Below are 12,833 nucleotides of genomic sequence, written 5' to 3' on the forward strand. Positions count from 1 at the left end.
GAACAGTAGGTTGTTTATGATGACTGCATACTAGGTGACAGTTTCCACTGAAAGCTTGCAAAACTACTCAAATATACCCCATGGCAGGATTACTGTTCTCTCTCCTGCCTTCTTTGTTTCTGGTGTAATATAGAAGCTGGAATTAGAGCTGTCATTATAGCGTCATAGACCTCTAGAACATGCCATAATTGACAATCCATTTATATTGTCAGTAGCACTTTATAATAAGATGCCTTTTAAAACAATTCCATCAAAAAGCAATGATGACAAGCAGATAATGCTACAGTAAATGTTACTTTTAAAGAAATATAATATTTATTTTTTGCTTTAAATCATTTATGTTGCCAATCACAAATCCTTTGCCAAGACTTTTCTTTCAAATGTTGCTCATTTGATGTACAAACCCTATCCATATGTTTTTAATTCATCTCAGATTTAAAATAAATAATGTATAGAAGCATAGTAGAACTTGTAACAAAGAAAATTAACTAATACCTTACTATGTTTTTCTTCTTTCTTTATCAGGCTTGCAAGATGTCCTGCCAGAGTTCCTGCGTGAGCGTTTTGTGGAGGCAGCCCTCAGCTATGTGGCATGCAACTCAGAGGGCGAGTTGCTCTGCCGCAACAACGACTGCTGGTGCCACTGCTCGCCCCGCTTCCCAGAGTGCAACTGTCCCTTCGCTGACATCAAGGTCATGGAGGCGAACCTGGAGAAGAGCAAAGGGGCCTGGCAGGGCTTAAACCAAGATTTCATGGATTCAGGTATGGGCTGGTATTATATGAAACTAGTAGGGAGGGCAATGAGGTGGACACTACCTGAAATAAGGATGTGGTATGTGAGGTTTTTTTGGGTGTATACAACAGTGGCAAAGATAGGCATTAACCTTTAATCAATTCAATTTAGGAATTCTGGAATCCTCCAGGCTATCCCAAAAACCAAAAATCCATGATGTTCTCTATTGCCTCCCATTACAAATCCTGCCCCATATACTCCACAGTCTACCCTGAAATAAAGATAGCTCTCACTCTGAGTAGTGTTTGAGTATGAATTAGAGTAGTTATCCAAGTATGGTTAAAGTAGGAATAGTACTACTAATACATGTTCTAAACTATGAGTTTACAGAGATTTGTTTGAAATGTTTTAATACTGTTCACGGCTGTCTCTCTGCTGTACCATCAAAGACTTGCTATATGAAACCAACAGCTTAAGCAGTTCCGAACCACAGTCTTGGGACACTTTCACTGCTGTCAGATGAAACAAAACATGCGTTGGGCAATGCAAGCTGTAACTGAACTGCACTGAAATTAAAACAAAAAGTATATATGTTACTACAGTACTATGATTTTTGCATGTCTGTCAGTTGTATTAGGGATTAAGAAGGCTGGAAGCTCTAAAAATGTCAGCGGGAAAAGTGTACTGTACACCTGAGCAGTGTCAGTGGTCGTTACTATTTGGGTGGTCTAGTCTAGTGGGTGTAAGAAGGCGTTTTTGGAGTGAAATAGACCAATCACGGGCTGCCATTGGGAGTCGGTTTCTAACGAAATCTACTCAAACAGAGTACTTCATTGTCTATAGTTCAGCTTTTGTCCACAGGACTGTATCTTTCAGTAACTTTTTGAGAGAATTTAGTCTAGTGGGTGTAAGAAGGCGTTTTTGGAGTGTTCAAGCTTAAAGGAGATGTTCTGTTGCTATTCAAATTGTTGTGTTGCTTTTAAGTTAAGTTAAGATGGACCTTAATTTAGCCCCGTGGGGAAATTCAAAGGTCGTAGCAGCAACAGAATAAGACAGAAACACTGGTATTACACATGGGATAATAAGAACAACATTCACATAATACAAAATAAGACAAAATAAGAATAAACATGTAGTAATAGAATGAATCGAAATAACAAAAATGACACAAGTTAAACTCTGAATTTGAGCAGGTGAATGTAATTATATACAGACATGTATAACGGTTAATTATATAAACATGGAAATGTGCAGGTAGAAATGCGGCGAAAGTCTTGTGTACATAAAGGGCAGGTATTTTTGATGGGTTACATGGATGAGTCTGTGGCTGAAAGTGCTCCTCATCTTCCTCATCTTCGCTCTGCATGGAGGGGGTGGGAGCCTTGCTGTTCCAAATAACAGCAGTAATTAAACAAGAGCAAAGAAGCATGAATACACCCTGGCTGTTCAGATCAAATGTACTGATAACTAAGCCTTGTACAGTCCAATACCTCCTAAATACTAAAGCAGAAAATTACAAAAATCCAGGTTTGTCATCCTTGTGAAAATCCCCACACTCCGCCATCATGTTTTTAAAGTAATATTTTTTTGGTTGGAAAATTGTAAACTGATTTATAGCTCCAAGGTGAATGCAGTTTATTCTCAATAACACAGTTTATACAGTGTGTAAAAACTATAAACTAATATAACTTTCAGATTTTGCTTGTAAGTACATAATAAATACTAGCACTTCAAGGACAATCTAAGATTCTCTTTTGAATATTTTTAATTTTTCATCACTTCATTCTGTTGTCCCCGCTTCATACTGATATCATTTTGCCTTAGCAGGATAAGAAGGAAAAGTAGTAGTGATAGTGGTCATATGTACTAGTATAAAAGGGATAAAGCTGAATTACAAGTTTGAGTAATTTTTTTATGAAAGCTATACTTAGGGAAAAAAAATGTATGCAGAGAAAGTGTGGAGGCCTTTTCCCCTTGTGTGAAATTAAGAGGATAACTTCACAGTAGTGTGAATCGTTGCTACACTGAGCTGTCTTTTGAAATCTCACAGTTAAGGAAAAGATAAATGAGGAATCAGCATCTTCTCAACTTCCTTTAAAGAACACAAAACTGATTATTGGGATTTTGCCTTTCTGTTTTCAGCGTACTTTTTGAAACTACTGCATTATTAGACATATTATAGTACTGTGTGGATATGTTTAAATCCTATAGTGTTAAAGTTGAGTATCAGTCTGAAGAGTCTTCCTTAGGTAGACAGTCACACTCTTTTTAAATCGATTTTCACCCATCCCGCTGCTTTATCAGATCTATTCATCACAACGAACGAGACACAGGTGTGTGATGTAATTGTGCCAATGATGCAGAACATTCAGGTGTCACTTCCTAAATTGGCTGAAGCTTCTTTCCTTTTCTTTTTTTGCTACATCTCCTGCTCACTTCCTAATGACTTGGAAGGTGTAAGCCGGCTGTAATTGAAGACAGGTTTTTGGCAACTTCTCTGACATTTTGAGTGTGTTGTAATTCCCTGCAGAATTCAGGGGATTGTGCATCTGATGCCATTGCCAAATTGCTTTGTGAGTGACATTACGGAGATAAACAGCTTTCTGTGCATTCACTTAGCCCCATTTTGACAGCATCTGATTTTGCAGAGTTGCTTTCTTTTGCTGCATATTCAATCTTTATAAAGATGCACTAACAGAGTTTTGAAAAGAGAGGAGGAAGACCTGTAATTGCGAGGCTTTTCGTGCACCGCTGACTTTATGGTTTTTGTCAGGAGCTTGACTTTGTGCTATTTGTCAAGAAAAATTAGGCCTTCAGTAATTTCAGAAGCTTGTAAGCTTTGAGTTAAAAAATATCATAAAAGGCTCCTCCGTAAATCTCACACAAGGACAGGCAGCGCAGACAGGCGTGCCCTGTACACCCACAGGCATGTATCCAGGGCATCATCAAAGTTGTATCTAATTTTAATGAAGGATACACATTCTTACACTTAGCAAAACTCACACACGGCAAAGTGAGAGTAAGGCAATCTACACAGCAAATATTGTTTGACTTTCAGAGCTTCCCCATTCTCTGTCTTACTATCTCTGTTCCATGTTTTGCATCCTTGTTTTTTTAGCTTCCGGGGGAGCCTGCAAGTTCATCTGAATCTCATCTGCTGTGATGGGCTGATACACTTATTTTGGCGAGGGGAAAACAACTGCGAGCATAGCATGTGTGCGAGAGAGATTGTTCATGTGTTTCGCAGAGACAGAAGGAGGACAAAAAAGATTTAATGTGTGAATAAGTTGAGTCCACTATTTTACCGTTGGTGTTTCAACAGACAGAACATGGACATTATACTATTTGTATGACATTTTGGACCTTTAAGCTTTATATTTAGTGGTCAGATGTCACGGTTTCCAACATACTATACCGTATGGTACGGTACCATGAAATCATTTTCAAAAAACAGGCAACATGAAAAGACCAAAAGCTAAGTCAGTCTGTCAGTACTTTCTTACAGTATGTTCTTCCGAGACTTTTAGAAAAGGTTAAATGGTTAAATGTTTTTAAGATGTTGGATTATCTTTTAATTTTAAATCACTTAAACAAAAGCCAATGTGAACAACAAAAGTAAACAAAACCATCAGATAAAAAACGTTTGGTATTTTAAATAAGTTAAGGAATAAATTAGTCCCATTCAAATAAGTAAAAAAATGATGCATACATGGATATATTCAGTCAGGAGGATTGATTTTCTATTACTTTATGGGAGAGGAATCACTTTGAACAATAAGTCAATTTTCCCTAAGGATGGCTTCAGAATGAATTAACCATCCTGAGCCATAGGTTACACAATGCTAGACCAACTCACAGGATAGTCGAATTGTGATTGTGATTGGTTGGACATTTGCATATCAATAAAAACGTTTAATCCAACAACCAAGCCTATTATGCTAGACCTTTGCGATATGACCTCAGCCGATGAGGGGGAATGTGAGTTTTCAGCCACCATACATGTTCCAGAAGGTGAGGAGAGGGTGTAAGTTACTAATGAGGTCACTCATACATGAAACATTAGACGGAGCTTCTCGGTAATTGAGATCCAATTCCCGGCTCCGAGGGTGGGTATGAGGCAGTTTTAACTCTCCACTGAGAGAACGACAGAGTCAGGAAAGTGGAAACATACTAGTGATTTCCAGAAGAGATACTTTAATCTCATGCTGTCTATAATTAATGTTGGCCAAAGGAGGGAGAGATGTATCATTAAACGTTAAGCATAAGCTATCAGAAATGTTTTTTTATCATCCATGTGCATCAAGTCCTACCAAATATAGCATTGTCACTGTGAGCATGTAAGTATGGCAGCACCACTTACCAAACATTACTTGTGTTGTCCCATCAAAAGGCCAATCAATATTGTTTAGAACAGTAAACTTAAGTGTAAATCTTACTGTTCGTCGTCCTTTCCTTTTGTTTCCCTTTCTGAGGGATACATCTATAGCTCGAAGCTGTATACTATGGAGGAATCCATAAATCCTGATCATAAATGTTTACACATGTCGCCCTCTTAGTACAAATCTTCCAACAGTTTCTAGAACTTGCTCTGTTCTGCATCGCGTGGCTCCTCTTTTAGTTAAACGATGCAGTACAAATCGTCTAATTGTCTCTCCTCCATTATGTTAATGAAAAGGCATCCCTGCAAGCTAAACAGGAATCTGTGTGATACTTGGTATCACATACAAATAGTCCTGGCATGCATTCCACTCAACACTATCAGGACCCCGCTGCTTTGAATCTCTGCCCATTTCCGTCTGTATTGCCGCCATAAAGCATGCCGTCTCACGGTGTAGATGTAGAACAAGCACTTCCTGGATTTGTCAAAACAACAAAAGAAAGGGGGATTATTTTTTTCCCAGAGATGAGTTTTGCCTCAGCTCAAGATTTGGCAACACTTCTTCCTCTACCTTCTCATTTCATTTCCCTCATTTATTCTACTGCATTTGGCACAGGCAGTCTTCCTTGTGTTTTCTTCATTTCTTCCTTTTTTCTGTTGTCCTTGTTCCTCTCTTTATGACTGGTCCTCCTTCTTTCTTTCTTCTTTTTTAGCAGGAATCCCATACTAAATTCCTTCATCTGGCACATGTTTGTTACAGCTGTTGTTGACATTATCTCAAAGTACCTTTGTAGTGAAAGCAAAGTTAAGCAGCATGTGCTTGGACTCTGAATAAAGGGTTTTATTACAGTCCAGTATGTTCATCTTGCCAGGCACTGAACAATGGGAGCATTTAAAACATGGCATGTTTAGAAACCAATTGCCAAATAATCAAATTTGATTTTACAGTTCAGAAATGTCTATCCAAGAGAGATCTTTTCACCCAGAATATCCATTGAGTGATTAGTACAGCAAGCATAACTAATTCCACATTTCCCCAAAGCTTACCACTTTCTCCTGAGAATAAAAACTAAATTAGACTTTTTTATTTCTCTTGCCAATTTATTTTAATTGTTTAAAGCATGGGGAAAAAATATCGGAATTAATTCGATTTTTTTGTCGATGAAACTGACAGACAAGGAAGGATTATTAAGAATAAGGGATGATTCACTTGATGATTCCATCCAAAGAAATTGCTGCACTCAACTTGACATCTCTTTATCAAACAGTCAAGTATGATGACCATATGCTACCGTTAGCTGCCGCTCTTAAAGATAATGAGATTTCAATATCAATGGTATAACACTAAAAGGACAACAGACTGAGAAAAATGGTGCTCACCAATCTGATATTAACTTTATAAATAGAAATACAGAAGGGGAAATTAAGATTTATGTAAGTATGAAAATCAATAGAAATATCAACTGCTGTACAGGATTAAGGCACCAAAACAGAGCCAAATATTGCCACATAATTAATGTAAACCGTGGGTAAATTTGTTAATCCAAATGGGGAATACACTGGTTACATTTAGAAAAAGAATGACTGTTCCCAGTGGAATAGTGAACAGAATCTAAAGGCTTCAGAATGGGGACATATAGATATACTGTATGTAAATTAAATCTCCCTAATCTAAAAAAACTACTTTCTACGTTTCTACTGTTTCTGTGTTTACAGAACCATGGCTTGGGCTGCCTTTAAAACAGTAACTAAAATTGTTTTTTTATGTGACACTTTTGAAATTATATCTGTTGGCAGTGAGAATGGGAATGGATGTTGTATTTGCATGACATACTAATTTAAAGTTACAAGAGCGTTTTGACGTGTTTTAAAGGAGAGATGGTATCACATCAAATAGTGTCTTCTGCATAAAGATGTATTCCAAAAATAATTTAAATTACTTTGAGAATTCAGAGTTCAGAGGAGCTTGTTCCTGTCTTTACATGCCTTTGTGCAATACATAATTAAAAGAATACCTTTGGCTGTTCTGGCATTTTTGACAAGTTGGACCATTTGCAACACTATAAACTATAAGCAATATCGTTTTTAAGGTCACTGCTATATCCATGTGTATACAGAGCAACCACCTGAGGCAATTGTCTAAACGTGGGCACTATGCAGTAAGTGTTTGCTGGAATAAATACATTCAGTAAATAATATATTATGTATTATTGCAGTAGAATGTATAGGACATAAGAAAGAAAGATCCAAGTTATCCTCCCCCATTGAAGTCTTGACATCTTTGGCCCTCAAGGCCTTGTGTTTAATATCAGCAGTGAAAGGCTAAAGAGCGAACTGACTCATGGAGCTGGCTGCTCAGCTATAATTGCTATTTTCAGGAAAAGTCCTTGTACAATCATTCTCAAACAAATGCAGTGGCAGCAACGCGTATGTTGGAAGCTGAACAGATAACATAATGACCTAAGGCTAAACAGCCACTTGATTTAGAACTTGGTGGTAAAGGTGGGAGTTTTGTTTTTTAATAGAATTGACTTCTCTCTACATTTGAATAGGATTTTTTTTTATTGATGAAATCATCTGACTTGGCAGCATAGCATTTAAACACCTGTGTCTCACCTTTGCTCATGCTGATTCTACTTGAATTTAGGAACAACCTTAACTTTTGAAAATGTGAGTTCTTGTTTACAATGAAAAAAGATTATATGAAAATTGGATTACGGTATTACTTTAGGATGTAACAAGCAGAGTGGCCTTTTTATTGGGGTTGTTCATCCATCTGTATTTTTACTTTACTTTAGTTTATTCAGTCACCATAAATATTATTCTAAAAACAGCAAATTTACATCGTACTGGTCTCCGCCAGGCTAACTTCCCTGATCACTTTCCTCGAAGGCATCAAGACACACATACACATACACATACAACCACACACATATTTCAACATTAATTTACCTCTAATGGATTTGATGAAGCCGTCGGTGAAGGTCGCCCTCACCGCATCTTGTGGTTATTCAGCTACTGAGTGGGTGGTCGCCTAAAAGATTAGAAGTCTTCCGTTGTAGGCATGAGCTGCCGGAGGTTTGCATCAGAGTTGACAAAAGAATACTGGCTATTACTAACTGAAAGGGAAAAATACAGATTAGTTAAAAGCTTCTTTGTATAAATAAGTTTATATTGAATGTCAACATAATGTAAAGGGGTTTTGTCATTATAACTAAGACAGGCTTTATTGTAAAAATGCCTCAGGGGAGGATTTCTCATCCTTTTGTGTTCAGCCCTGCCCTTTTATAAATCACCACCATCAAGGCAAAATGTAACGTTGGTAACCTCATTACCACAGCATTTTCTGTGTATCATTATTCTCTCTTGAAGATGAGCCCTTTCCATTTTCATGTGCAAAAAAGCCCCTGTCATGCACTTGCTTCACCACCTCTTTAAGCGTCTAAAATCCAGATGCTGCTCCAGTTATGTGCCACAGCTAATTAGGCCGCAGCTAATTAGGCAAGTTGAAAACTAGCGTATTTGAGGATAATAGAGGAACGTAATTGCAGTATGTTTGTTCTTTTCATTTTATACCATGTTGGTGTAATGCACATACACCTAATGAGATCTATTATCTGAAATTGCCATGTGTTTTTCTTTTAATTTGAGAGGGGTCTTACTAGTGTGTATAGCTTCTTGTTTCCTGTGACGATTTCTAGCTCACTTTCAACACCTGTTGTTTCCTTCAAAATCCATTAAACTGTGAGACATACTGTACTGGTAACTGCTGGAAATAATCCAGTTTCTAAGGGTGTACTTACCATCATGTTCTTGTTGTGTATTTTAATCTATTTGCATCTCTCTTATTTGATGTTTTTTCCTTGTATCTGACTCTTTAGGGCTTGTATTGATCTGTATTTGATCTCTTGCATCTTCCTTATAGCAACAACATATATACAGGCATGGAGGGAGAAAGTCTGAAGAGAAGAAGTACAGAAAGAGTGGGCAGCCACTTTCTTCGTTTGTGTGTTGTGGTGGAACAATTATTATCTCCCAGATGACTTGACCGCTGGTATTGGCTAACCAGCACAGATGTATGTGGAGGAAGTTTTAGTTGGGAGGGGATGGAGAGGATGGAGAATTATATAAAGAGACACAGGCAAAATGACAGACAAAGATATAGTATTTATTTTTCAACAGAAACGAAACAGCCTGAGGCCAAGTGTAGGGGACACAAGCAAGAAAAGCTGCTATGAAATAGAGCAGCTCATCATTTGTGCTCAATATTATCTTTCCCTCCCTAACTTATTCCACATTCAGGCATATAGAGCCACAGAATGATAAATAGGCAGTTGGCGGCAGTTCATCTCAGGACTTGCTCCGGGTGAGAGGATGTGACATCTTTGCTCTGCAGGGTGTAACCTGGTAGCTATTAATCCTTCAACACAAAGATGAGATGGAATGAGGGAGAAGAATCAATTAAGGAAAAGAGAAAGAGATAACAGGAAAGTGAAGGAAAGATGAAAGCAGAATATCCCAGATGAGATAGGGAAAGAGGGAGCAAAGGGGAGGACAGGAAGAGGAAGCATAAGGGTAAATCAGAACAGAATAGGCGAGAGGAGGGTGGAAATGAGAAGACAGAGGATTTCCAGTAGAATGTAAACATTCTATTGCCTGTAGGTGAAGAGTGAAATACATAAAAGTAAGGGGAGGAAATGGCAAGCAAAAGAAAAGAGGACCCAGACAGAAGAAGTTCAGACAGGAAACTAAAAGGGCAAGTTATGTCATAGAGCTATACTTTAAGGATGTATTGCAGAGTAAATTAAGCATCAAGTTTTAAAAAGCAGTCTGTAAGAGTTCCTTTTTAACAGCAGGGGATAAAAGGAGATCCTGCGCTGTAGGACACACACTCACACACACAAGGAAACACACACAGAGCTTCTACAATTTAATTTTCATCTACTCCTCCCCATGTCTTGAGGAAAAACTCCCCCTTTTCCATGAGATAGAGATAAGAGGTAATGAAGGAGGTGCAATCCTTTCCTCCGGGGGTTCTGTTGGTGTAATGAACACTCTTATCGCTTCGCCCACCTTACTTCCTGGAGACGACCTACGTGAAGCATTACTAAGACAGTTGTGTAGAGGTGCTATGGGGATACATCATTTACCAGGTAACCGCGGCAGTTAGGGACTTGAGATGTTTCTCACTACACAGGGAACATGTGTGGCTCAACCAGGCAGTCAGACAGAGCTTTGAACCTGTGAGAGTTTATCGTGAGGTGGGTAATTGGTAAACGTGCACTTTGAGCTAAGGATTTAGAAGGGCAAGACAGTAAACACAGGTGGCAGGGGATTCTAAGCTCCATTATTAATTTGTTGAAATAATATGTAATCTAAAATAATTTAAAATACTATGTAACTGTTATATTTACTATATATTTATTTGTTAAATAATAAGCAATCTAAACCCTTCAATATCCAATGTGCGCCTTAAGCTGCACTAAATATTTATTTTATTAATTAATCAAATGTTTATTATTCATTTTCAGCACAGCAGTTTTATTTTTTTTATAAAGCTACCTGCCTTGCACCAAGCAACAGAAAAATAAAGTTTGCCACTACATACATTTCAAACTAAATTACCTGATTATTTTCCCCAGGAGTAGGGTATGGGTTTGGGTTAGGGTTGGGGTTTGATGTTCCAGGTTAAGAATAATTTGCACTTGTCTACCAATCTGTGGGTGGGTGGGTGTTTGTGTGTAAGTAGTTTTATGTAATTGAGTTGGAGTTGGTTGCACAGATTCCTGAATAAGCGATTGGGTTTGGTGGTGGTCTAAGTGAGATGATCCTCTTCTGTGTTGAATTTGTGTTCTGGGAGGGCGAGTGACTGTGAGTGTTTGGCTATGATGTTGTTGATTATTGTGAGGGTATGTTGCTGTGTTGAGGTGAGATGTGGGGAAAAGTTGAGGAGGGAGAAATAGACATCTGCATTGGGGAAGGTGGTGCTTGATTGCTTAGACAGTGATGCAAATTATTGGACAGTGTGTTTGGGGTTCCAGTTTTAATTTCTGAGGCCAATTGAAGAAATTACAAGAATTGCTGTGTGAGTCCCAGCAAATGTTGAGAATGTGTCTGAGTCTGGCTTCTGTGTAGATGTCATAGATGGAGGAAGGGGATGTTGTTGGCAGGGTTGGGGTTGATGTTTTCGTCGCCGATGATGAGGTCTTGTCACTACATACATTTCAAGCTAAATTACCAGATTATCTTTCTCAGGAGTTGGGTTAGGTTGATCTGTGAGTGATGGATATGGTCATTGTCTGTTTCTCTACCAAGTGGACAAGAAATGTAATGTATTGGGCAATATCTTTTTTGATTCGGAGCTTGACACGGTGCAGATAGCGGTTGCAAATGATGCGCAATTCATGGCACTATTATTAGCCATTATCCTTTATCCAATAACCTGTTAAGCTTTTTTCTGACAATTGAACAAGTACAAGCATTTTAATGAATGGAATAACTGAAATCAATGGATATATTTTAACTATATTATATGTTGCAATTAGTGCTGCGTACCGGTACGCCGAACCGGTACTGGACTTGTAAAAAGTTTCGGTTCAAGTCCGGTTAAAACCGGAATGTCAGGAACCGGTACTTGGACTCGCAAAAAAACTAGCACTTACGTATATTCTGGTGTCTGTGGTTATTTAAACATTCCCTGATAAACGTTATTCAGCGTCAATAAATGAGTGCTAATCCCAGTGTGCTCAGTGTACAACATCACATGTCATTTCACCTTCGATTTACGGTTTGAAAACGTAGAATTTCGCCACATGCTAATGCTAACCGGAAGTGAAGAATTTTCAGAATAAAAGTTTTAAGTTAATAGTGTGAACTTTCGGTTTTTTCAGAATAAAAGTGATTTAAATTAGTGTTTTTAATTCAAAATTACGCCATATCAACATTGATTTTAATTTCTAACAGTATGTATTGTAGAGTTGTAGAAAATACATGGTGCACAGACAGTACAGTACACTCTGACTGTACAGTCACTAGAGTGTAGCCTATACTGTATATTAGGTGTGTAACAGTGTGATGCGTATAGTCTACTCTACACTCTACCTTTCAGCAACGTTTTAGGGATTTAGGCTCAGTCAGCTCAGGGACTGTTTGGTTACTTTAGTTTGGTAAATGAAATAAATGTTTGAACTTTGTAGTAGTTCACTGTAGTTGCTGTCATAAGTCATTTGTAGACTAAGTGGCACATTTGTACTTTGTAGAGAAATGTAGACACAAGTTGGAAGGGAGCACAATAAACCTGATGAGTTTGAATTTGAGTTGATTATGAGTTAATTTTCAATTGATAATTAGCTCACAATAAGTTCACTTTAGTTACTCACACAACTTGACACAAGCCATGGGTTCAGGTCCGGACTTATAAGTCCGGACCTGAACCTGAACCTCTGGACTTGAGTCCGGACCTGAACCTGAATGTGAGTCCAGGTACGCAGCACTAGTTGCAATACAACTGTGTATTGGAACAGGATCAATCATACAAACCACAACTAGGCATATTATGTGATATCCTAGAAAAACGTAGAGCTGGGGCTGTGTAAATTGTCCAGGTCAGACACCGTTTGGGATACACTTTTCAAGACTGACTTTTGACTTAAAGTGGATAGACCTTGCAGTCGAAATAGCTCAACTTTAAAAGATTTGTTTGAAATAATGAACATAGACAGG

At 38.1% G+C, this 12,833-nt stretch overlaps 1 protein-coding gene across 2 annotated transcripts in view; it reads left to right on the forward strand.

The window, feature by feature from the left end:
• brinp2 (bone morphogenetic protein/retinoic acid inducible neural-specific 2) overlaps positions 1-12,833 on the forward strand; it is a 229,143-nt gene that overhangs the window by 183,366 nt on the left and 32,944 nt on the right. For both annotated transcript variants that reach the window (XM_034105331.1, XM_071206358.1), the window contains exon 6: positions 526-762. In XM_034105331.1, the coding sequence (XP_033961222.1) occupies positions 526-762 (237 nt within the window). The remainder of the gene's footprint in view (positions 1-525; positions 763-12,833) is intronic.

This window comes from Pseudochaenichthys georgianus, chromosome 17 (assembly GCF_902827115.2).
Source record: "Pseudochaenichthys georgianus chromosome 17, fPseGeo1.2, whole genome shotgun sequence".
In the NCBI taxonomy this organism is placed as follows: domain Eukaryota; kingdom Metazoa; phylum Chordata; class Actinopteri; order Perciformes; family Channichthyidae; genus Pseudochaenichthys; species Pseudochaenichthys georgianus.